The sequence below is a fragment of the Phoxinus phoxinus genome, assembly GCF_949152265.1.
Source record: "Phoxinus phoxinus genome assembly, chromosome: 25".
Lineage (NCBI taxonomy): Eukaryota > Metazoa > Chordata > Actinopteri > Cypriniformes > Leuciscidae > Phoxinus > Phoxinus phoxinus.
This window is the reverse complement of record NC_136900.1, coordinates 4,966,270-4,991,378: the sequence shown is the minus strand read 5'-3', so window position 1 is coordinate 4,991,378 and position 25,109 is coordinate 4,966,270. Positions and strand designations below refer to the sequence as shown.

The 25,109-nt window shown below is 44.3% G+C and overlaps 2 protein-coding genes across 5 annotated transcripts in view; both read left to right on the top strand.

Moving 5' to 3' along the window:
• LOC306993340 (uncharacterized protein) overlaps positions 1-25,109 on the top strand; it is a 179,676-nt gene that overhangs the window by 50,193 nt on the left and 104,374 nt on the right. The gene's annotated exons all lie outside the window — the stretch shown is intronic.
• The window catches only part of ano3 (anoctamin 3), a 134,241-nt gene that overhangs the window by 22,439 nt on the left and 86,693 nt on the right, over positions 1-25,109 (top strand). For 2 of the 4 annotated variants that reach the window (XM_079602988.1, XM_079602990.1), the window contains exon 2: positions 17,968-18,165. In XM_079602988.1, coding sequence (XP_079459114.1) covers positions 17,968-18,165 — 198 coding nt within the window. Of the gene's footprint in view, positions 1-17,964; positions 18,166-25,109 lie in introns of all 4 variants that reach the window. The other 2 variants (XM_079602989.1, XM_079602987.1) reach the window with 1 other exon arrangement.

Sequence of the window (25,109 nt, the reverse complement as noted above, 5' to 3'; positions counted from 1 at the left end):
ATAGCACATCTGCTCTTCTCCTGCACAGAAATCTCCAAACCGAGATAAAGCGAAGGAGATAATTAGTCTGCGTTTAGAAAATGGCATGTCATATTTTCCTCTGCCTGTGGGGAGCTGGTGTTATTGTGGAGCGTAATGAATCTGGCCAGTGGTGATACATCTCTGCAGACAATATGGCGGTATTACACTGATGTGTGAAACACACACACACACACACACACACACACACACACACACACACACACACACACACACACACACACACACACACACACACACACACACACACACACACACACACACACACACACACACACACACACGCCGATGTAACCGAGAAATCTAAATCTGACCATGCAGCACTCGTACTATAAGCATCATTGAAGCCTTGACAAGCCTGTCCGAATGTGTTGTGAATATATATAAAAATTGTTCATGTCTGCTTCAAATTTGACACTTACAGTACGTTTATTCATTTGTCAGACACTTTATGTTTAACGTACTTAAGGTGTGTTAAGCTGCTTACTGCCTATCCGTGTTGCTTTACAGAGGTGCACAAATATTGCTTCACATCACTAATTGAGTTTGTCTTTAGCATGTTGCTAAGCTAACGCCGCAATACTCTGATGTGCATAAACACACACAAATGTTGGGTAAAATAATAAACTTTCAATTCCACTGACTGAACTATATTATTTATAGATACAAAAAAAAATCAACCATATTGAATTTATTAATATTATTTTCAATGAATTCTTTGCTTGCTAAAATAATACATGCTGTTCTGCATTAAACATATTTTTTAGAAACCCTTAATGCTGCTTTTGTAAGTTCCAACCCTAAGTTAACACTCATTTTAGTTCTGAAACCCTGGCACAGAGCAGATTTAACGCTGGTTTTGAGTTTACGTTGTGAAACAATGCTGTGCTAGAATGTTACAGTGAGTTGTTTAGCAACAGACAATCAATCATAATTGCTTCACTGCTTAAATCATTAAATATTCATGTGTTTTATTCAGTCTCAGAAACTTTCATGCTGTGTTCAGTTTATGTTCAGTGGGAAATCTCTGAACCTGGCACTCATTAATTAATAGTTTTCAGTCACGAGACTGGCACAGAGACCTGGAGGGCAAACTATGCATAGAACTGCAGCACAGAGGCCTCTCAATTTTACATATGTTTCAAGCCACAAATATTAAGATCACCTCTCAAAAAAAGAAAAGAAAAAAAGCACAAGTTGTAATAAAAAATTTTTTTTTGAAACGTATAATACAGATAGTTCCGGTCCTTGATTCTGATTGGTTGAGCCATGTTCGAAGCCATTGTAAATTACTCAACAAACATACACATGTGACCGCATTACATTAGTGTTACTGCACAACTGCCGTTTGTGAATCTTTGTGTGTTGCTTGGCAACCTCTTTGGAACTACATTGCTTGGCGGAGGAATACATGTGTTATAACGTTCTTTTTTTTTTGGTTGTTGCTGGTGTTTATTTTATGAATAAAATAAATATTAAAGCTGCAGTCCGTCGTTTTTCCTCTTTGTCGCCATCTCTGTTAGAAATCTGCAATTGCAGTTATTCGCGGAATTATTAACTGTGCGTGGGTAGTAAATCGGCATGAAACAGCGCGGATGAACACAATGTATTGAGGCTGCCGCGTCGCTGTGGATACTGTAACGTTACTGTCATCAGCAATCTCAGAGTATACTTTTTGAAAGTGTCAACATTAGAATTTTCATCGGAAAATGTCATCTGAACAAGTAAGTAGCCTTACATTCACTTTTGTTCTGACCAAATTCGGGGGGTGGGGGGAAGCATTGCAGTAGCTATATCATGCTGATTAAATCTAACGATTGCTTATATCACGTCAAAACGTGAAAAATATATATATTTTTAAGTCTTTGGGTTTTACAACTGGTGAATCTCCAGTTGTCACTGGTGATTGTCGCTTTAAACTTTCGGGATCCGCCATAACAAGTGCTAAGCTAAATCTCCACCTCCATCATCCACACACGCTAGCCGGGGACTCATTCTCTATGTGTACAAAAGAGACGTAATGACGCAAAGACATGCTCGAAATTCCCGCGGAAATCCACCAGTACCACTGGAATTAAAATCATTATTACAAGCTTACCGTTTTGAATCGAGGCAAGGCAAGCAGATCATTTTGAACACTGGCTGGTTACGTTTTTTTTCAAAAATGTCTTTTTTGATATTTTTAAACCCAAAAAAGTGCCGGACTGCAGCTTTAAAGGGGTGGTATAATGCCCTTTTCACAAGATGTAAAATAAGTCTTTGATGTCTCCAGAGTGTGTGTGTGAAGTTTTATCTTGTAATACCCCACTAGCATGTTAAAGTTGTCACTTTTTGAGGGTGAGGAAAAACACACCGTTTTTGTGTCTGTCCCTTTAAATGCAAATGAGCTGCTGCACAGGGGGCGGAGCTTCAAGAGCTTGTGTCATTTTACCTCACACAGACATTCCTGAAAATGTAAATTTTTCTGTTCAAACTGGAGTCAGACAATAATGGAGAGACTCAAGAAGAAGTGACAACATGTAGAAGCAACAGGACATTTCTGAATGGTTAGTTGATTAATTTATGTAGCTTATGTGTAGTTATCTTCTAGTCATTGATTAGCATATTCTGTCATGATAATCTATAAATCGCGTTCCCAGGGGAGGGGATTATGTAAATTTTAGGTTTGGTGATGTCACTAACCCGGGATGAATGTCATGTAGTCCCAACCAGCCGTTTGTTGTAGTCCTTAAAAAACGATTTCTTTAAAAGCAAATATCTTCCTTTGCTTTGAACTTTGAGCTTCGTAACTTTTGCAGATGTTGTTTATGCTCAAACAGAAACATTACACACTAACTAAAGTAAGAAAAGTAAAATCATAATCAACCACCCCTTTAAAATCAATATTTTTATGGAGTAAACCATAAGTTTAGTAACCATGTTATAAAAGCAATATATTTTATGAAAGCAATCTGCTAAGGGCAATCCGCTCCGCTCCGCGTCAACGCACATTCACTGTAAAACATGACTGCGGGGCTTATTGATTTAATAAATGTAGTGTAGGCAATTTTCGGAGAGGCTAGCAATAGCTAGCTTTGAAAGCATGAGATCCCAACCTGCCTTCAGAGCGTCTCCAAAGCCATGCCTCCTCCAAAACACATGAACACTGTAACGCAAAGCTGAGATGTTGTCCAGAGAGAAGAACAATATGTGGTGTCAGAGGAAAAGATGCAGGAGAGACGAGAGATGGCATATTTTCCTCGGGTTTAATAAAATGACTTGTACTTGTACATCTGCATACATGGGGATTGAGTGAGAAAAAGCATACAAATAAACATTCAACTCTGGTCACAAAATATAAAGGGAAATAAAAGAAAGTGTACAAAAATTGGTAGAGCAGTCACTTCTCTTCTCCTCGCCTGTCACTTCCACTACAGACTCACTCTACGCACATGCGCAGTTCTCATTGTACCGCAAAACTACGGTAAATGCACAAAGTGACCGTTACAACACACACAGCAGAGAGACGGCGTTAAATTACCTCATGTCTCAAAGTACACAACATTACAATAATAATGTACGTAAGCAACTTAAAGGACTCTTACTTGTACCACCTGACTGCTGCAGATTCATTTCGGCGTTGATATTATTGCCATAGTAATGCATCACAGGTTGCCATCTTGTAATTATGGTAATTGCGGTTGTGACGTGGTGTAAACACAGCATTTCTCGTTGTTCTGGTTCAGGAGGAACTGTAGAAGCCGGCTGCTGTTTGTTTGTGGCGCTCGTGACTGTCTGTCTACTCTGCATAGCCTTACTGAATGTGTTGATGACGTGTGATGTATGGAAATACATGTGTTGACAGGCAGGTAGGACATAGAATCTTTGCATTCGGACTGAATCCAATTATTTGGACGAACATTTTTTGGTCCTGAGAATTCCACAGATAATATGTTATTATTTATTTTATATTTAGACCACTTCTATTATTGATTGCTATCAGGATGTAAAGAGAGTTTCAACCAGTATAACAAAAATGGTTAATGAAAAACATTGCCTAATTTACATTTATGCATTTGGCAAACGCTTTTATCCAAAGCGACTTGCATTGCATATCAAGGTACACATTATTCTTATCTTATTTGGCATTCTTGCTTTCCCTGGGAATCGAATCCATGTCCTTAGAGTTGCAAGCGCCAACGCTCTACTGTTTGAGCTACCTTACCTTTAAAGCTTGATGATGCATAGTATACAGGCGAGCAGATAAGCCCAGAATATGAATGCAACATTCAAAGGTTGTTTACACGGAAACGATCTGAAGAGAAAACGCAAAAGTCGCGTTGCGTTATCACTTTTTATTATGCGTTTAGACGAGCGTTATGGGGGGGAAATCTGCGTGCATGGTGACGCAAAAGTGTGTGAAATTCGATTTACTGTAGTGTGCACTCCAGGCGGCTAGGCGGCAATATTAATCACTGAAAGAGAAAGAGACGCAGACACAGTTTTTCATGTTTAATACGGTAAAGCTGCTGCTTTAACCCTCGGTGCTCTTCACGTGTCGCTCAAAAATTACAGAATTTGTTTATTTATTTTTGGCAATGAAATGAATGCTATATTTTAGTTTGATAATGTTTTGTTATTTTCCTGTACTGGCGCATGCCTGTGACGTAAACGCGTACGCGACGCCTTCACTGTCTAGCAGACTTTTGCGTTTTTACCCTTTAGACGGGAACGCGATGGTGGAGCGTTTTTAAGATTTCCACTCTGGAGCGGGTGGTTTCACTTTTTTGCGTTTTTTAAGCCCCAAAAACGCTGTCGCTGTGTAAACGAAAGGCACATCCGCTAAAATATTTTTACGTTTTCACTCGCGAGCGTTCTCGTGTAAACAGGGCCTAAATGGTTAATCGTTTTCTATATAATGGTTTTCTATGGAAAAACCATAGACTGTATAAAACAAGGGACGTAGTGTCAGTGAATAGCTTTTTTCTAGGTTTCTGAAGAGCATTTTTGAATCCCAAAGTGGGCGAAGCCGGCTGTCAACATCTTGGCAGAGCGTCACTCTCGGATAACCGAAAATGGGCAAAGAGGCGGGATTAGCTGAGCTGATGTAGTGGTTAGTAGTGACAGCAGTGGCAATCCACCTGTCACTCAAGTGGCCACACCCTTAATTATGCTGAATTTTAAAGTTTAATATAATTTAAACGGATGACTTATAAAAAAAAATCACCACAAAGTGCAAAGTTGCCCAAAAAATAACCCACAGTTATCATAAAGGGCAAAATTTCTTATATAGACCAAAACCCCTTTTTGCACCATTTTAATATGGGGGTCTAAGGGATTGACTCTCTTCTGGAGCCTGTCTCTAGTGGCCAGTCGATGAATTGCAGTTAAGTCACTTCCGTGTCGTATTCAAGAGAGACCGGAAGATTTTCGGCTGGGAAAGGGACAGTGTGATGATAGTTTTCATTTATTTGTCCTTTCAATTGAGCTATGTTAGAAAATCCAACAAGCTCTTTTATGAGAAAGATGACTCAGATATTTCTTGAAATATCTATTGAGTCATTAGTTGAGTCATTAGTTGAGTCATTAGTTGTACTATTTTGTTCATTAGCATGTATGTGCATTTTCTTGGTACTTCTCAATACTACTTATGAATGATGCCTCATATTATGCAGCATGTCTAATCTCAGGACATTTGGACCGTAAAATGGGCAAATAATTACATAGATTTGCATTGAAGGAGGGGCCTGAGCTAGCCTGGGTTTCCCCAGACTGCCTTTGCGCAGCGCGATTTTATTCTCGCTGAAAGGCAGTCTGGAAACCATGGACCTGATTTTCGCCTCGTTTAGGGAACCAATCACAGAACGGGGAGGGAGCAGCAAGACGATGACGACATCTTTGCGACACAACTAAGCAGTTTGTTTATATCTATGGAGTCAACATGGCAGCAGACGCGAAGCTACCTTTTGATGCAGCCTTAGATATTGTTCTAAGTAGTTTAGATCGCAATTTTATTTAGAAAAAAGAGCAGCGTTTGGCGTTAAACCATTTCTCTACATACGTCATCTGGTATAATGGAAACGATTGGCTATGAGCTACGTACAGGCGCATTTGATAGACATTCTTAGCACCCAATAAACGGCGCCGGGCATTCGTAAACCACGCCTCAAATACGAGAAAATGAACATGTGGTTCCCAGACCCAAGTCTCAACGAGAATTGGTTCTGGCGTTAGCCAGGCTAGGCCTGAGCAATATTTGTAGATCAGAATAACATATACAGCAGGTCAAGGTTTCTCAACTCTGGCCTTGAGGTCCACTTTCCTGCAGAGTGTAACTTCAAACTTGATCAGACTCACTTGCCTGTTGCTATCTAGTAATCCTGAAGACCTTGACTGGTTTGCCTAGGTGTGTTTAATTAGGGTTGGAGCTAAACTCTGCAGGAAAGTGGACCTCAAGGGTCAGTATTGAGAACCCCTGATATAGATGGTAAGTTGGGTCAGTTAGCAACTAGAAACCTCCTCAGGGGTGCGTTTCCCAAAAGTATTGTTAGCCTCCAGTTATTGGAGTGGTATGGGTTGGGTCCAAATTCTGAGCTTGGAGCCCTGTCCTCAAACTGCACACCAAATTAGGGCTGAACGATATTCGGTTTTAACATCGACATCGCGATGTGCAAGTGAGCGATAGTCACATCGCCGGAACATGCGATGTGAAGGGTAGTAGCACAGTAGCACCAGGAGATATTACATGCGCTTCATTAGGCACGCGCGCAGTCTCTTGCTCTCTCTCTCCCTCTCTGCCGTGCACGCGCTACACAGTTTGGAGCACAGTCTCTGTCTCGCGGGCGCGCTCGCTCTAGATTCTGGATATTTTAACTAATTCGCGGGCATCAGTGAGCCGCTATCAATATGCGGGAGACTCCCGGAACTTCCGGGAGACTTGGGATGTCTGTATTTCTATACTGAAATAATATCGGCATTAGAATTATTGATTTTTCAATAGGCTATTTTTTTTGTGCTCCCTCAGCGCGTGATGCGCGTGGAGCGGCGACGCTGACAGGCGGTATGGTGTAAAGCTGCTGTTTAAATGTGTTCGGCTTTTCTGTTTACAGAAACATGTTCTCTAATCTGTTTAGAAGATTTAATACAAAATATATTAAAGTTTTATATCATTTTATTTATTTCATATGATTATGATGACCAACACCAACACTGTTTTACTTTGGCACTTTGGCTAAGAAAAGTTGACTTAAAAGAATGTGAACCAAAATGCTTAAATTGTTTTATAAAAAATATATTTATTTCAAGCTATATTGTTGTAAACCAATCAGGGGGTTGGTGTAAAGCTGCTGTTTTATTTAAAAATGTGTTCTGCTTTTGTGTTTACAGAAATGTTCTAATTTTGGAATAAAATATTAAGTGACCTTTTTGTCACTTGTAATGAAGCTTGCTTATTAGTGAAATTATTAATATCATGGAATGGTAATTATTGTCTTTAGCCTGGAGTTATGGCTCTCAATATCGCAATATATATCGTTGGGGAAAAAAATATCACAATGTAATTTTTTTCCAATATCGTGCAGCCCTACACCAAATACACATATTTTATGATTATATGCATGTGTGAACTGTGGTAAGAAGCATGGTTACTTGTTCGTATAACAAGTGGTCTTAAATAGTCATGCTCTTGAGCAAAATAAGCAAGCTAACATGCAGTACAATCTATATATTTAATTCCATTTCAATATACATTTAAAAATTTTACCGTGCAACAATCGGCGCTGTTTTTGAAGAGTGCACATGTGTGATGTAAGAGGAAACCCACAATGAGTCAAGCGTCAAATAAAGCAAAACGACAGGGATCAAAAATAGCGATGCCATGTTTGTTACAACAGCATCTCAAAGAAATTGCATTGAGAAAGCAGATGACTGAATGGACCACATGCATACAGGAGTAAACATATGCCAGTTACGCCATCCTGGACGTAAACGTGATTAAAAAATGATCAGATCTTGAATTAAATCTAATTGATTAATCTGCAAAGTTATTACTCCACCATAAGTGCATGACATAATTAATGACAGTCATATGTTGTTGAAGAATATGGTTAAAGGAGAACTCCGGTCAATTTTAACATGAGCTCAATTTTTTGTACATTTGGAGTGCTTGTCAATACAGAGAACAACGACAAAAATCGGTGTTGCCTACACCGTTATCCTCTTTTTAAAACTTGCACCCTATTGACTTGAATGAGGCAAGTTTTAAACCTGCTTTTATTCTCTTATCATCCTTGATGTGTCATTACAAGTGCCCAGCCATGTTGAGTGATTCCTTCAGAGTGAACACGAGTGAATCTGACTGCATTAGATGTGAAAGATATTAATAAAAATGTTAAATCAACAAGCGCACAGACCTGTATTTACTTCCTGTTTTCAGTCGAAGTCCACAGTAGTCGACTGTCGAGTTCACGTGCGTGATCATTTTTAAAAAGAGGATAACATGGTGTAGGCAACACCGATTTTTGTCGTTGTTCTCTGTATTGACAACACTCCAAATTTACTACAAATTGAGCTCAATGTTAAAATTGACCGGAGTTCTCTTTTAAAACGACGGATGTGTGACACTTTTGGGAAACTGTAGCAGTGACTATACAGTAGTTAATTTTTCTGACTATGCATTGCACAATGCTGGTTGAGCAGAGAGTTGCATTGTTGTTTGGGAAACACTCTCAGATAACTCTATAGAAACCACAGAGCAAGATGTTTAAAACACTTAAAACACCATAGCAACAGCCTGGCAACCACCCCCAACACCCCATTCTGGTGGTGGAGAGCGGTGCACAGGCAAGCGCCTCTCACGTCATCGTCAAATGCAAGTAAATGTCTGCTTTTTAAAGTAGTAAAATGGGTTACAGGCAGAGTTTTTCCAAAGTATATGTGTCTCGATCCCAAGATGCTACAAGAAGTGGATATTTTAGGGCAGAACATTTGGGTTTCAAGAGACTTGTACTGAATTTCGAGTCCTTAAGATGCATCCAAAATGTGAGAAAATCTTGATTAATTCAGTCCTGCATGCATTTGTTGTTCTCTCTCTCTCTCTCTCTCTCTCTCTCTCTCTCTCTCTCTCTCTCTCTCTCTCTCTCTATCTCTCTCTCTCTCTCTCTCTCTCTCTCTCTCTCTCTCTGGTTAGTCATGGGTTAGATTGACGCAGCCGTCATGGGCAAGGTCACTCCGAGAGGAATTCCACATCAGCTCTTTCTATTATGTGCGGTCATGTGGGGAAGACCAGACATTTTCACAGCTGGTGATCTCTCTTGCAAATGAGCATTTCACTGGATGTGTGTTAGTGTCACCTTGAATGAGATGGTCATACTGACTGTGAAATGTTTTTTTATTATTAATTAATGAATTAATTTTATTAAATGGTTACGCGGAATCATTTATCCAGATGTGATGATGCTTCTGCTGGCATTCTGATATGTTTGTTTTTACGGTTTGTTTTGGCATTGGTATTTTAATAATTATTTTAAGTCTTAAAGAGAAATACTGTGTATTAAATTATTAACTTTTATTAATAACATTTACAAACATTATGCATCATAATTCTTCAGATCATGGTCATTTACACTGCAATGGAACGGAATAATTCTCTCTTTTATAATCGGTTATGCATTAACCTATATTTGTTAAAGGCTTATTAAAGGAGCCATATGGGTCATTCTTTGTGTGCTGAGGATAATCATATATTAAATTCAAAACATAAATTGAAATTGCTCTCAGGATTATGTGTCCTGCCACAGGTGTCCACGCTGTTAGAATAATCGCAGCGCTAAAACATTAGCCATCAACCTTTGACTTCACTTCCTTGATGCAAAACTTCACTTTGAGGTCAATTCCTTAAATATTTGATCAGTTTAGCCCGCAGTTGTTCCACCCACATTTTCAAAGTGATATGGGAAAGTAATTTCAAACATTTAATACTGTATATGGGACATAATTGAGAAGAATTGATCAGTTTCTATATATTTGCCAGAGTTAGACTCAATGTGTCAAAGTCAGCAACACAAAAAAAGACTTTAAACATGACTTAAAACCCAGACTTTGTGTTACATTTTTTAATTACATTTTCAACCCAACGTTTGGGTTTGTCCATATTTGACCCAAAATTGTGTTGAAACAACCCAGCATTTTTTAGAGTGAACTGTCACAACTTCACAGTCTAGTTATTTAAGCCTAAATATGTTCATTTCAATAACGTATCATAAAATTTATGTTTATTTTTCTTTGTCATTCTTTTGCAAGCAGGTCTACATGAACAAATGTAAAGTATTTTTCAAGAACCTGTAGTGTTACTTTAATCCAGTTACGCCACATTCAGATATCATTACTTTTATATGCAGGACTCAGCTGGAGAATGCTCCAAATACTTTACCATATCAAAACGAGAGATTTTTTAAATACGTTTCTATGTTGTGCATTTAAAAATGTATTTTGGGGTTTCAAGTTGATTAAAATATTTTAAATGTTTTTAAAAACAAGGTTCCCTATCAGTCGGTCACTACTACGTAGGTCGTGACCGACCAATAGGAATCTCGCTAGAGAGCCGATCTACTTCGAGTGAAACTAAAAGAGCCAATACACATTGGCGTGCAATCATTTGCATCAGCTGTGCAGCCTCGCAGCGCGGGTATATAACGAGCAGCTGGTGATTGCACTGTAGCTTTTTGCTTCGGAGCCAACCGATGCTGTTTAATCTATCTAATATTGAGTGATCAAACAACGAGCAAGCTCTTCAGGAAGATCTCTCGTGTCTGGTACGGGCGATACAGCGCAGCAGTGGGGTCGACTTTCTTTTGTTTTTGTGTTTCTGAGCAAAACAAAAAAGCTGTTTTCACAGCTGGTAACGGTGCGCCAAGAGCGTTAAATAGCCGTTCTTACGGCTGGTAAGACCGCCGTGAAGAGAGACAGCGCACGACAGGTTGAACATTTCTGTCTGTGTCCGCTGCGACCGTTCCCCTGCGTGCTTCAGTACCAAGAAGAGCATTCACCTGAAAGAGCTTACATGGGTGTGAGTTGCGTCTTTCTAAAGATGACATTCCACCCGTGTGTTTCTGGATGCGGTCGTTTCCTGTCCTCACTGACGGCCACGATCACTGTCTCGCATGCCTGGGAAACATGTGAGACTGTGTTCGTGGGTGGTTCATGTTTTCGCACGGGAACATGACCACGTCGGCACGCCGGTTGACTCTGCTTTCTCCGGAAAGCTTGAGTCCCCTCTGTTGTTGGCCAGCCGCTGCTTGTGTGTGAAAGCACAGCTGCAGGTCTGCTCGACACTCTGGGACACCAGCGTGTCGTGTGCCGTCGAGCTGCCGGGCTGCAGCGCGGGTTGTCACGGCGACCCAGCGCTCGCTCGGCGCTCTAGGTGCGCGGTCCCCATGTCTATTCTCCGTTGTAGCGCCCTCCCTGGTGGCCACCAGGAGAGGTCTACTTCAGTAGAATAGCTTGGGTGATCCTGAGAGCTGAGGGCTTCTCCTTCGGGGAACCAACCCCCTAGGGCCCCTCCCTCTCTAGCGCATCACAAGCTGTGCAGCTTCTGGATGAGATGGCTGGTCCTTCAAAAAAAAAAAAAAAATGGAGGAACCTAGCGTTTCATTCAAGGCTCCAGCTGAGGGCAGATGTCGATTGCTACATCGGAGAGAGGGGCTGTTTTGTTCTGGAAATGAGGATGATGTTAAGTTCCCACTGTAATAGTGTGTGTGCTTATGCTGAATCAGATTCAGAGCGGACAGCCATGCTTTCCCGGGTCTTTCTCGGACGTGCATTGAAAACTTAACAGTATGGAGCTATATTGGTGCCAAAAATATGGAACGCCAAAAGTGCCAAATTCTGCATAAAGTTTTCACCTCTCTCACTACCCTCGATAGTGGGGTGGCCGTGCCTCTGGCAGGCCACCTCTACCCTGCATGCGAGGCCAAGGCACTCTTATTGCACGAGGGTAGTTCTGAGCCGGGGTTGAGCTGCGCTTGTCGACTGACCGTGTTCAAGTCACAGTGCTGGCCCTCGATCAGACGATGTCCACCTTGGTGGTCCAGAAGCCCCCCTGGCTGTCCTTGTAGAGGTGTGAGAGCTCGTCAAAGTACGCTTTCTCGATGCTCCATCTCATAAGGTGGCCTTTTCAGCGACACTGTTGAGAACTGGCCCAGCAGTTCTCCACAGTCGGCAGCAGACTGAAGCGCTTCCCCTGACGTACCACCAGAGTACCTCGTGGGCTGCCCCTCAGTCTACTCGTCGCCAAGGGTGTCATCCCCTGCAAAAAAGAGAAAACTCCGGCACAGCCTGCTCTACTGTGTCCGCTGCAGGAGGATGACACCACCCGTCTCAACCACTGTTTAAGTGGTCGGTGAAACAATCACTGGAGACGGGTGACCCGGAGATGGGTGGAGCTGCTCTCTCCCAGTAGAGGGCTGGGAAACTAATCTTTTGAGTCAAAATTCTGTTCCACCACTGGAGTCACAGTGGTTCCCAAGTTCTCAAAAAAAAAAAAAAAAAAGAGCAGATCCTCTATCTCTGGGTCTGAAGAGGGTCTGGAGAGTAGTGGGAGGAGAAAATCCTCACCACCCTCATCCGCCTCTTCTGTCGCCAGCGGGCAGCGCAGTGTGTGGTTCGAGAACGCAACCAAGCCGCCTCCTGCACCTCCTGCCTCGTGGAACCAGGTAAGTGCTGCACAGCACACTTAGACGACGCTACGGGCCGCCTCCCCAAGAGAGCCTCCCGGGCCGCGTCCCTGTGTTCCACCTCGCTGCCCCACTCCGGGTACGCCTACGGTCCCTTTGGTCCCGCTTGTACGGTCTCTGCGAGCCTGGTTAGCGCTCCCCAGTCCGTTTCGCTGGCTCATTCGGACCATCAGGCTCGGCTATGCGATTCAGTTCGCCCGGCATCTCCCCAAGTTTCGGGCCATCCACTCCACTACAGTGAGAGCAGCCGATGCCCATGTCTTGCGTGCGGAGATCGCAGTCCTACTGGCGAAGGACGCGATAGAGCCGGTCCCTCCAGCCGATATGAGGTCAGGACACTACAGTCCCTACTTCATTGTACCCAAGAAAGGTGGTGGGTTACGACCGATCTTGGATCTGCGAGTTTTGAATCGGAGCCTCCACAAGCTACCGTTAAAAATGCTCACGCAGAGACGCATTTTCAGATGCATCCGTCCCCAAGATTGGTTTGCAGCGATCGACCTGAAGGCTGCGTACTTTCATTTCTCGATTCTTCCTCGACACAGGCCGTTTCTGCGCTTTGCGTTCGAGGGTCGAGCATATCAGTACAAGGTCCTGCCCTTCGGGCTGTCCCTGTCTCCCCGTGTCTTCACGAAAGTCACGGAGGGGGCCCTTGTTCCCATGAGAGAACAGGGCGTTCGCCTCCTCAACTATCTCGACGACTGGCTCATACTAGCACACTCTCGAGATCAGTTATGCGAACACAGGGACCTCGTGCTCAGGCACCTCAGCCAATTGGGCCTTCAGGTCAACTGGGAAAAGAGCAAACTCGCCCCCGTGCAGAGGATCTCTTTTCTCGGTATAGAGTTGGATTCGGTCGCACAGAGAGCGCGCCTCACAGAGCAGCGCGCCCAGTCGGTGCTGAACTGCTTGAACACGTTCAAAGGCAGGACGGCGGTCCCACTGAAACTTTTTCAGAGGCTCCTGGGGCATATGGCAGCGGCAGCAGCGGTAACCCCGCTCGGGCTGCTTCATATGAGACCGCTTCAGCACTGGCTTCACGGCCGAGTCCCGAGATGGGCGTGGCATCACGGCACTCACCGGGTGGCAATCACACCGGCGTTCTGCCAGACCTTCAGCCCGTGGTCAGATCCCTCGTTCCTACGGGCAGGAGTGCCCTTGGAACAGGTGTCCAGGCATGCTGTGGTATTCACAGATGCCTCTGCCACCGGCTGGGGCGCCACGTACAACGGGCATGCAGTGTCAGGGGTGTGGACGGCTCCCCAACTGCATTGGCATATCAACTGCCTCGAGTTGCTAGCAGTACATCTCGCTCTGAGCCGCCTAAAGAGGCCGCTACAGGACAGAGACGTGCTGGTCCGTACGGACAACACAGCGACCGTTGCGTACATCAACCGACAAGGTGGTCTACGCTCCCGTCGCATGTCGCAACTCGCCCGCCATCTCCTCCTCTGGAGTCAGAAGCATCTGAGGTCGCTTCGAGCCATGTATGTCCCCGGGGTGCTCAACCGTGTGGCCGACGAGCTATCACGAGCTGTGCTCCCGGGAGAATGGCGACTCCACCCCCAGGCGGTTCAGCTGATGTGGAGAGAGTTCGGGGAGGCTCAGGTAGACCTGTTTGCCTCCTCAGAAACCACCCACTGCCAGCTGTTTTACTCCCTGACCGAGGGAACACTCGGCACGGACGCACTGGCACACAGCTGGCCCCGGGGCCTCCGCAAATATGCGTTCCCCCCAGTGAGCCTACTTGCACAGACCTTGTGCAAAGCCAGGGAGGACGAGGAGCAGGTCCTTCTGGTGGCTCCCTATTGGCCCACCCGGACTTGGTTCCCAGAACTCATGCTCCTCGTGACAGTCCCTCCCTGGCCCATTCCTCTGAGGAAGGATCTTCTGACTCAGAGACGGGGCACCCTGTGGCACCCGCGTCCAGACCTCTGGAAACTCCATGTCTGGTCCCTGGACGGGATGCGGAGGTTCTAGGTGACTTACCCCCAGAGGTACTTAACACCATCACTTCTGCAAGGGCGCCGTCCACGAGACGTGTGTACGCCTTGAAGTGGAACCTGTTCGTCGAGTGGTGCTCTTCTCGCCGAGAAGACCCCCGAAGATGTTCGATAGGGTCCGTGCTTTCCTTCTTGCAGCAAGGGTTGGAGCGAAGGCTGTGTCCCTCCACCCTCAAAGTACATGCTGCCGCTATTTCAGCCTATCACGACCACATAGATGGCAAAACCGTTGGAAAGCACGACCTGGTCGTCAGGTTCCTTAGGGGGGCGAGACGATTAAATCCTCCTCGACCCCCCTCCATACCCTCTTGGGACCTTTTCCTGGTGCTTCGAGCACTTCAGGATGCTCCCTTTGAGCCATTGCAATCAGCGGACCTAAAGCTTCTCTCCATGAAGACTTTGCTGCTGGTTGCACTGGCCTCTGTCAAGAGGGTAGGGGACCTGCAGGCATTTTCGGTCGACGAATCGTGCCTAGAGTTTGGGCCGGGTGACAACCATGTTGTACTGAGACCCCGGCCTGGCTATGTGCCCAAGGTTCCTACCACTCCCTTCAGGGACCAGGTAGTGAACCTGCAAGCGCTGCCCCTGGAGGAGGCAGACCCAGCCCTGGCTTTGCTCTGTCCCGTTCGCGCTCTGCGTATGTACGTGGACAGAACTCAAAGCGTCAGGACCTCAGACCAGCTCTTTGTCTGTTACGGAGGCCAGCAGAAGGGAAAGGCTGTCTCCAAGCAGAGGATGGCCCACTGGATAGTGGATGCCATCGCCTTGGCTTACCAAGTTCAAGGCGTGCCCTGCCCGCTCGGGTTGCATGCACACTCCACGAGAGGCGTTGCATCCTCCTGGGCGCTGGCACGTGGCTCCTCGCTAACAGATATCTGTAGAGCTGCGGGCTGGGCGACACCTAACACGTTCGCTAGATACTATAGCCTACGTGTAGAGCCGGTCTCCTCCCGTGTTCTCACCCTAGACGGGTAGAAGCACTGAGAGGCCCGGCTCTGTCGGCTTGCTGCACCCTACTGTGCACCCTTATTCTCCAGTGTGAAAAACCTGTGAGTCCTCCGAACACCCTCGGGCCGGACATGGCGGAGCGTCCGGTGCCAGGCCTGTATCCGCTGAATCCTTGAGAACCGGATATAGGCTGGGTCCCATATGTGTGACCCTACGGGGATCCCATATGTGTATATTCTCCACGGCTGCTCCTAAACGGAAGCCCGTGTCTTTCCCTTGGGCTAAGTCACCCATTACTCATATGCTGTACAACCCTCGGGTTAGTCCATATGTTATCTCCACTTAACTCCTTGAGAATGTGGCTTCCGCAGCGTTCCCCTCCTTCAGTTCGGGCACGCTTTCCCAGTGTTAATCTCACTGTATGGGTTATCACGGAACAACAGTGACAGGTTCACTCTGTGTAAGCCGCCTCCTATCGTCCTTCCAGGCAAGAAGGTGTAGAGGCTTGCACAGGGCGCTGGATGGGGTGCAGCAGCTGTGGCGCTTTGGTAGGGATTCCTATTGGTCGGTCACGACCTACGTAGTAGTGACCGACTGATAGGGAACGTCTCGGTTACGTATGTAACCCTCGTTCCCTGAAGGAGGGAACGGAGACGTAGGTCCCGTCGCCACATCTGCTGCCGCCCGCCGGGGCAGCCAGCTTATCGGCTTGGCTCCTCAGCAAAAAACTACAGTGCAATCACCAGCTGCTCGTTATATACCCGCGCTGCGAGGCTGCACAGCTGATGCAAATGATTGCACGCCAATGTGTATTGGCTCTTTTAGTTTCACTCGAAGTAGATCGGCTCTCTAGCGAGATTCCTATTGGTCGGTCACGACCTACGTCTCCGTTCCCTCCTTCAGGGAACGAGGGTTACATACGTAACCGAGACGTTCTATTTGCTAATGTTAATGCATGAAGTATAAATAAGTTTGATCTTACAATAAACAACATATTTGTTATGATTGTGTGGAGGATGAACCCAAATGCAGACCGTAGCAAATGCAGACTATATAGGAAGTTTATTAATAACAGAAAAGGGAAAACAAAACCCACAATGGGTGGGACAGATAAGGAAAATAAGATTGACAACACTAAACTAAGACTTGGTAGATAACTAGACAAAACAAATAGTATATACAGGGTCAGAACACTTCTTCTAAACAAGATAATCATTGACCAGGTCCTCATGACTGTAACACAGAATTTCACAACGTCAAATAAAGAACCAGCACAGGACAGCAAACACAAGGGGATTAAATAGGGAGAAACTAAAAAAGACAACAGGTGACACAGATGAAACAATAATGACTAACGAGGAGAACAAGGGGGCGGGGTTAAGTGACGAGACAACGCAAGCACACAGCTCAAACACAAGGCCATGTGCTTGCACACAAAACATGGGTCTGTCATGATCCTTCCTCAAGACTAGAGAAAATCAAGGACACGAGGGCAGAATCATGACAATATGTACAGCATTTACAGCACTGTTAGTGTACATTGTTAATTCATATTCATTCATAGATTAATGCTTATTTCTACAATTTGAAAGGTTAGTAAATATTACATGTAAAAATTAACATTAACCTGCATGGATTATTAAAATGTTGTTCATTGTTACTTCATGATAACTAATCCAATAACTAATGTTACAAATTAAACCTATTATCAAATGTTCCATATCAACTTTTTATGGCCCATATAATGGAAATTATTATGTGTTATCAAAACAGCATTTTCTGTAACTGCGTTCTGTGGCTATTGCAATAAACTGCATATTGCCCGTGTGATATTGAAATGTAGTTCGTAAATCCGTTATCATTAGAAGACCTTGTGAGTCAATAAAGACTGACTCTTCTTCCAGGAGTTATTTAATTACCTAAATGTTATACACTGGTTGTCCTTAATGTGATCACTATACCGTTGCGTTTGATAGCGTAAGTGCGTTTTACTGGTGTATTGCTTTACAGGGTCTGGGATCAGATTCAGATTACACTGATTCTTGAGACATCAAAAAAAAAAAATGTATTAATATAAATCAGTATTCATTCACACTTCAGTGCAACCACCTGCTACACAAACTGTGTGTTTTTATTAATTGCTCAATGTGTCAGTGCTGTCAGATATATGTGCCTTTATATTTGCAAATAAATAGATATACATTTTCAAAGTGGATTTTTAATTTTTTTTTAATCCTATATTTTCGTTTATGTTTCTCTCTCAGCAGGTATGCACACCAGCATCAGTGAGATTCTGAAGGAGAAAACGCTAAAGTCGTCCCGCCGCAGTTTGCCATGTCTGGCTCAGAGTCAGACACATCCCGAGAACCTCAATCACTTCCTGTCTGTGCCTCTGAGTCCCGAACCCAAAACTTACAGTCACAGCGTCAGTGCCTCCTGCACACACATCTTACCTCCTCCCACAGGTGAGCACGAGCAGGGCTTTTCTTTCTCTTTTTAGTTAGCTTATTAGCAAGCTAACATATTAGCATGATAAGATAGCATTAGCCCTAACTAATGTAATAAACATAACAAAGTCTTCTGTGTTTCAAACTCACAATCTCAATTAATAACTATTTTACCTTTTGGTGAATTGGTAATTTGTATGAAATTAAAATCTCAATATGAAATCTCTTTCATAGGTTTTTGCATGATGGTTATGTTTAGGGGTAGGGTTATGGTTGGACCTTTAGGCTTGCTTTATCTCTAAAAAGTTGATTCGTATGATTCACATTCTTATATATTTTATCCAAGTACCGTAGATGCACTCATAGTGACTCAAGTTCTCGTGGGAAGTTCGAATTTAAAATTGGGGAGACGTAATTGACCCTTTAAAGGGAGCTTGATTGACAGGTGATCTGACAAATCATACTTCACCATCCGCCATTTTGTCCGACAAAGCAGTCAACGGAGTGTACTGACGCCTTTCCACGGTTCAAACAACATTCCTTCTGATGTTCATTCATGTTTATTTGATGTTATAAATGAACTAGAAGGAAGAGATGATCGGTTCACGAGCAGCTTTAACTGATGCTCTACAGCGATCTGACAGACACATTAAAGAGCCACAAAACGGTATTTATTGTTTAAATTTCTTTTTAAAAATGACCAAATTTGACTTTGTTTAATATGTTTAATATCAAAAGTAACCGAAAAGTAACCTGGACTGTCCTGTCTGTCAGTGTGTTGTCAGTGTCCTCTCTGCTTCGCGATGTGTTTTTCACTGTGAGAACAAGGTGTGGCGTGAGAGCGGCGTGGCTTGTCGGACATAGCGACAGTAACTAAGGGGGGCGGGTCTTTGCGAACGGTCAATTATGCCATCATGATGCATTCAAATAACTTGCAAGATGGCATACAATCAAAAAAATGATAACCTCAACATCTACAAAATAAATAATAAAGAATGATCAGATTTGGTTTTGCTTTTTTATGTTTTTATTGAATTTATGAAGGTGGTATTAATCGAATCATTATATATTATATTGTAATTGTACAGTACTATGGTAACATACAGTAGGGTATGCGAGTTTTTGATAGTTTTATTGTAATTGAAAAAACAACAACATTATAATTTCATTAATTTGAACAAATTTGCTCAGGGAACCGGGGTTAAATACATAACCTAGACGTTCCCTTTTGAATTGGAACTTCAGCGCTGCGTCTTGGTGTTAATGCTATGGGGAAGCAACACCCACTACGCCATGCTGAAGACGTGCCTGCCTGACTAAGCTGTGGATATTCACAAACGACAGCACTCAATGACTCTACAGAGCTTAGTCAGAGTCAAAGGTTCATCAATCCCAGGGCGCATCCTATGTGACCTGCAAAAGTTTTACAGTAGCACTACACCTAAGCCTGAATTTTCAGGTGTTAGTAAAAAAAAAAACAAGCTTCTCTGCTTCATAGCAAGGGAAGTCTCGGCAGTTACACCTTCCTCCCTCCCTTGCGGGACAGGCCTCAGCCAGAAGCCCAAGAGGAGGGCTACAATGGGGGATTGTATTTCTGTATTTCTGAGAAAGTTCCTCGGGAGCATGCAAGGCTCTAAAAACCTCAGTAAAACAGGTACAGTATAGGGGTGAACGACTACTTAATGGATATAAAGGTCTTAATGGACATATAATATATAATGCAGTTTGTCCAATAATTCTCATCCATCAGGCTCTGTACCCCAACAAATCCAATGGGGAACTGAGGCCCTACTTAACCACCACATTCAATTAGTATTACAAACTAACGTATTTTCCAGACTATAAGTCACACTTTTTTTCATAGTTTTGCTGGTCCTGCGACTTATAGTCAGGTGCGACTTATATATCAAAATTAATTCATACTGACTGAGATGAACCAAGAGAAAACATTACCGTCTACAGCCGTGAGAGGGCGCTCTAGTTAGCGGAGTTGTTCAGAAGCGACACAGAGGATGAAGAGTTCAGTGTTGAGGAGTGAGATCGGGAGCTTGGTGAACTTGCTTACCGGTAACGTGCTGGACTCGCTGGCTTATGTTAATTTAGCCTATTTAGCCTCCCCGGTATATGTTCTTAATGCTATCAGAGGTGTCAAAAGTATTCACATTCATTACTCAAGTAGAAGTACAGATACTAGGGTTTAAAATGACTTCTGTAGAAGTTGAAGTATCAACTCAAGCTTTTTACTCAAGTAAAAGTGTAAAAGTACATGGTTTCAAAACTACTTAAAGTATAAAAGTAAAAGTAATGCAAGGCAAAAAATGCCATTAAGGACAAAAGCTTAGACCGCGCCAAAGGGGCCTATAGTGCACCCCCCCTCCTCCTCAAAAAAAAAAAATATAGGCCATAATGACTATAATGTTATATATATTAAAATGTAAATGTTGAAAAACTTGTGAGGCACTAGGCTACCGGTTTCAGCCGCATATAAGGATTTTGGATATTGCCATCTTTGTGGGGATATTTTGACACTATAATGGTTGCGCGCACACACACACACTCTCTCTCTCCCACACACACTCTCTCTCTCTCTCACACACACACACGCACGCACTCTCTCTCTCTCACACACACACACGCACGCACTCTCTCACACACACACACTCTCTCTCTCTTCTCTCTCACACACACACACACTCTCTCCTCTCAATTCAATTCAATTCAATTCAATTCAAAATTGCTTTATTGGCATGACTGTACACAATACAATATTGCCAAAGCTTGGAATACATATAATAATTATAAACACATCAAAATAAACACTCTCTCTCTCACACACACACTCTCTCTCTTCTCTCTCACACACACTCTCTCCCCTCTCTCTCTCTCTCTCTCTCTCTCTCTCTCTCTCTCTCTCTCTCTCTCTCTCACACACACACACACACACACACACTCTCTCTCTCTCTCTCTCTCTCTTCTCTCTCTCTCTCTCTCTCTCTCTCTCTCTCTCTCTCTCTCACACACACACACACACACACACACACACACACACACACACACACACACTCAGTCTCCCTCTCACACACACACGCACACACTCTCTCTCACCTCTCTCTCACACACACACGCGCGCACGCACACACACACTAACGATTATGTTTGCCACTTATCCCGCGATTGTCATACAGTAGGCAATATTGTAAAAACGGCTGTCCCCAAAGCAATATTTGACGCGATTTGCCCCGTATTCTTGAGCACAAAACTGTTGATTTCTCCCTCGCTTACCGCATCTACAGTAGGTTTCCTTCGGAGGAGTTTTGCCGCTTCGCACAAACCAAATGTAAGTTAACTCTCACTACAGCGCGCCGCGCGGACAGCCTCTCACAAGTTAGAAAGAAAACACAAAGCCAATCAGTTTAGCGATGTGTGTTCAGGAGGCGGGATCTATTGTAGTATAATTGGCCATTTTTTGAACGACGACAAGCCAGAATGAAAACAAGCAGAAATGAAATAGGAGTAACGAGGCTATTTTTAAAATGTAAGGAGTAGAAAGTACAGATAATTGCGTGAAAATGTAAGGAGTAGAAGTAAAAAGTCGGCTGAAAAATAATTACTCAAGTAAAGTATAGATACCCAACATTTCTACTTAAGTAATGTAACGAAGTATTTGTACTTCGTTACTTGACACCTCTGGCTATAGTGTAGCTGAATAACTGTTAATGTGTTACGTTAACATGCCGGACACCTATTCAGCGTGTTGTTCTGCGTGCTATTGTGTAGTTGTATAACCTGCCTTCCAGATTAAATGTCTGTTCTTGGTCTTGGATTTTGTGAAATCAATTTCTAAATAACGACTTATAGTCCAGTGCGACTTAAATGTTTTTTTCCTCTTCATGACGCATTTTTTGACTGATGCGACTTATACTCCGGAGCGACTTATAGTCCGGAAAATACGGTAATTAATGAATCAGTTTCTTGTTAGTTAATTGTAGTTATTATAATGTTAATTTTGTGTTACTCGTTTATTCCTTTGTAGTTATTAATGAATTACAGTATTCTAAAGTGTTACCCATATTTATCTCAAAATGGTGATAGTTGCATACCTTTTCCTCACAGCTAAGGCTAGTCACTGGTGAAAGGCCATACGGTACCATAAGAACTTGGATGTAAAGATGGCATTATGCAGGTCATGTACTTCCAGAGGTGTACTACGCTTGTCAAACAGTTGTCAGGGAGATTGGAAATGGTTTTCTTTAGGTGTTATAGACCTAACTGAATTTGAAAGGTTGGTTTTTGTTTGACAAAGGGCCTTGAATTTAAGCAAGAAGCATTTTAAAAAAACTGCTAACACAAAGCTATTGATTTCATCCCCAGTATTTGTCCACTTTATCTTCTCTTTTCTGAGATTGCTGCTGCAGTCATTAACCCTTATTAGCTCTACAGGTGTGTAGACAAGATAGCTTGTTCCAAGTGCTGCTCGAGAGTTCAAAGTGAAGGTGCTGGGATCATTTCCATGTGCTGACACTGCCGGCATCCTCCGAAGAACCGCATTACATTCTCCCTTGAGTTTACTACCACCCACTAATGGCCATCGTTTGGATACAACGCTGCTGCCAGAAGATCTTTTAGCAGAAGCACATGACTTGATGAGCTCAACACAACAGAATGAATAATGGATAATGAGATGGTTGCTCTAAGCCAGATGATTTGAGTTATTCTGTGGCTTTAGTCCACATGCTCATACAGAGAATCTGCAGCCAGGTCTGTCTTTTGTAATGACAGTACTAAGGACAACGGTAGAACTGGAACATTACCTGGCTGACTACAGACAAGGATGTCTTGTGCTCACTAAGGCTGCATTTATTTGATTGGAAAAATTTGAACAATAAATATATATATATATATATATATATATGTTATTTATTCCTGAGATGGCAAAGCTGAATTTTCAGCATCACAAAAACAAATTTATAAACATATAATAATAACCATTATTAATAATTGTGTATCAATACAAATGTATATTAATTCGCCTTTGGCTAAGCCACACCCTAGTATGTAGATTGACCAATCACAGCGCAGCCAAGAACGAGCTCTCACAGAGGTCCGACACTTTTTCACAGCGCTCCATTGACTTTAACACAGGCGTCTCATATTTTTGGTCTCGGAAGGCTATTACCGTCGTAGTTTTATCAAAAATACGGTTAACCGTTGTGCCTGGGGCATTTGTAACACAGATACTTGTTTCCCAGAGAGGTTGGAGGGGGGTGTACGTTTTTTTCCCTTCCCAAAACCGAAGTCAAATCCTGACAAGTGTCGTCTTTGGATTAAACTGTGTGGACGTCCTCAGTCATCGAAACCCCTCAAGATCAACAAGCACACTTTAGTGCTCTAAGATACATTTAGCTTTTAACCTTACTGTGAAGTTATACTAGTTTGACAGTTCTCTTACGAGAGATACTCTCGTACTGCGTTGTCGTAGCAACACATTGGGGGAAAATCCTTTTCCACGAGAATACTGAAGCAAAAAATTATCCTTAATTTTGTATCAATGTAAAGCGCATTGCCACAGCATACAGACCTAGGCGAGACAGCTCGCGCGCCTATTGGCTGCTGTGCGGCAAATGCTTAAGCCAATGGAGGGAGCCCTAGAGTGACATCACTTCGCGCCCTTCCCGCCGAAACGGGCGTGGCTTAGGGCTATATATTCCGCTCACAGGCTTATGAACTCTAATTTTTTTATCCTTCAGCGAAACACCCTTACACCTCGAGAGAGCACTTCAGCGGAAGAGGAAGCTGCTGACGTGAAGCTTTTGCCTCCATTTGAGTGTGTGTGAGTTCGCCGGCGCGACTCACACGTGTTATTTGTATCCGGAAGCCGTCTTCTCCGAGGATGCCTTCCTGCGGCTCATGCCGTGCAACGCTCAGCGACGGGGACTGTCATGTTATATGCGCTTCCTGCCTGGGTGAGCAACACGCGGCTATCGCTCTTGCGGATGGCGGCTGCCATCACTGTGAACTTCTGCCTTTGGCGACTCTGCGGAATCACCTGGCGTCGTTCCAGGAGCCCGTGTTTTCCGCTGTTGTGCCGCGCCGTAAAAAGCGCCGTGCACAGCGGAACCCTGAACCATCCCCTAGCCGCCAATGTTCGCCGGCGCGCCCGCAAACTATTTCTCCGGCTTCTTCAGCTTCGATCCCCGACGGACAGCGGCCGCAGATTGCCGCCGCTTCCGTCGACGACATCGATGAGATCGACGCCATGCTGAGGGATGAGGACTCGTGCTCTGTCTTGGCGTCCGGCAGCGAGGATTGGGCGAGCTCTGCGGACCTTGCGCCCCCTGCTCCCGCGACCAAAGGAAAGAGAGCGAGCATCGAGGCGGAGCTCATCGAGCAGCCCGAGCAGCCCGCCCACAACCGGTTGGATGGCTATTTTCTGCCCGGGGAAAAGTCTACGCCTGCGTCTAAGCCCACCCCCTTCCTTCACGAGGAGGTCGCGAGAGCTTGGACTTCCCCGTTCTCCACGAGGACGAGGTCATCTGTTTCTCTAGCGTTCTCCGAAGTTGACGACGCTAAGAACAGAGGCTACCTTTCCCTCCCGCCGGTCGAAGAGCCTATCGCGGCCCACTTATGCCCGCCCTCCGCTGGACGGCGAGCTAAGATGGCGCTGCCCTCAAAGGCTTCCCGCACGACGTCATCCCTGCTCCGTCGCGCTTATGCCGCCAACGGACAGGCTGCGTCAGCGCTGCACTCCATGGCGACGCTGCAGATATTCCAGGCCGATCTCCTCCGCTAGCTGGATGAGAACGGGCCCGATGCGATCTGCGTGGCGGATCTGAGAAGCGCTACAGACCTGGCTCTTCGCGCTTCGAAGTCTGCGGCCCAAGCCATCGGACGGAGTATGGCGGCGCTCACCGTGTCTGAGAGGCACCTCTGGCTCACGCTCTCAGACATGCCAGAAGCGGAGC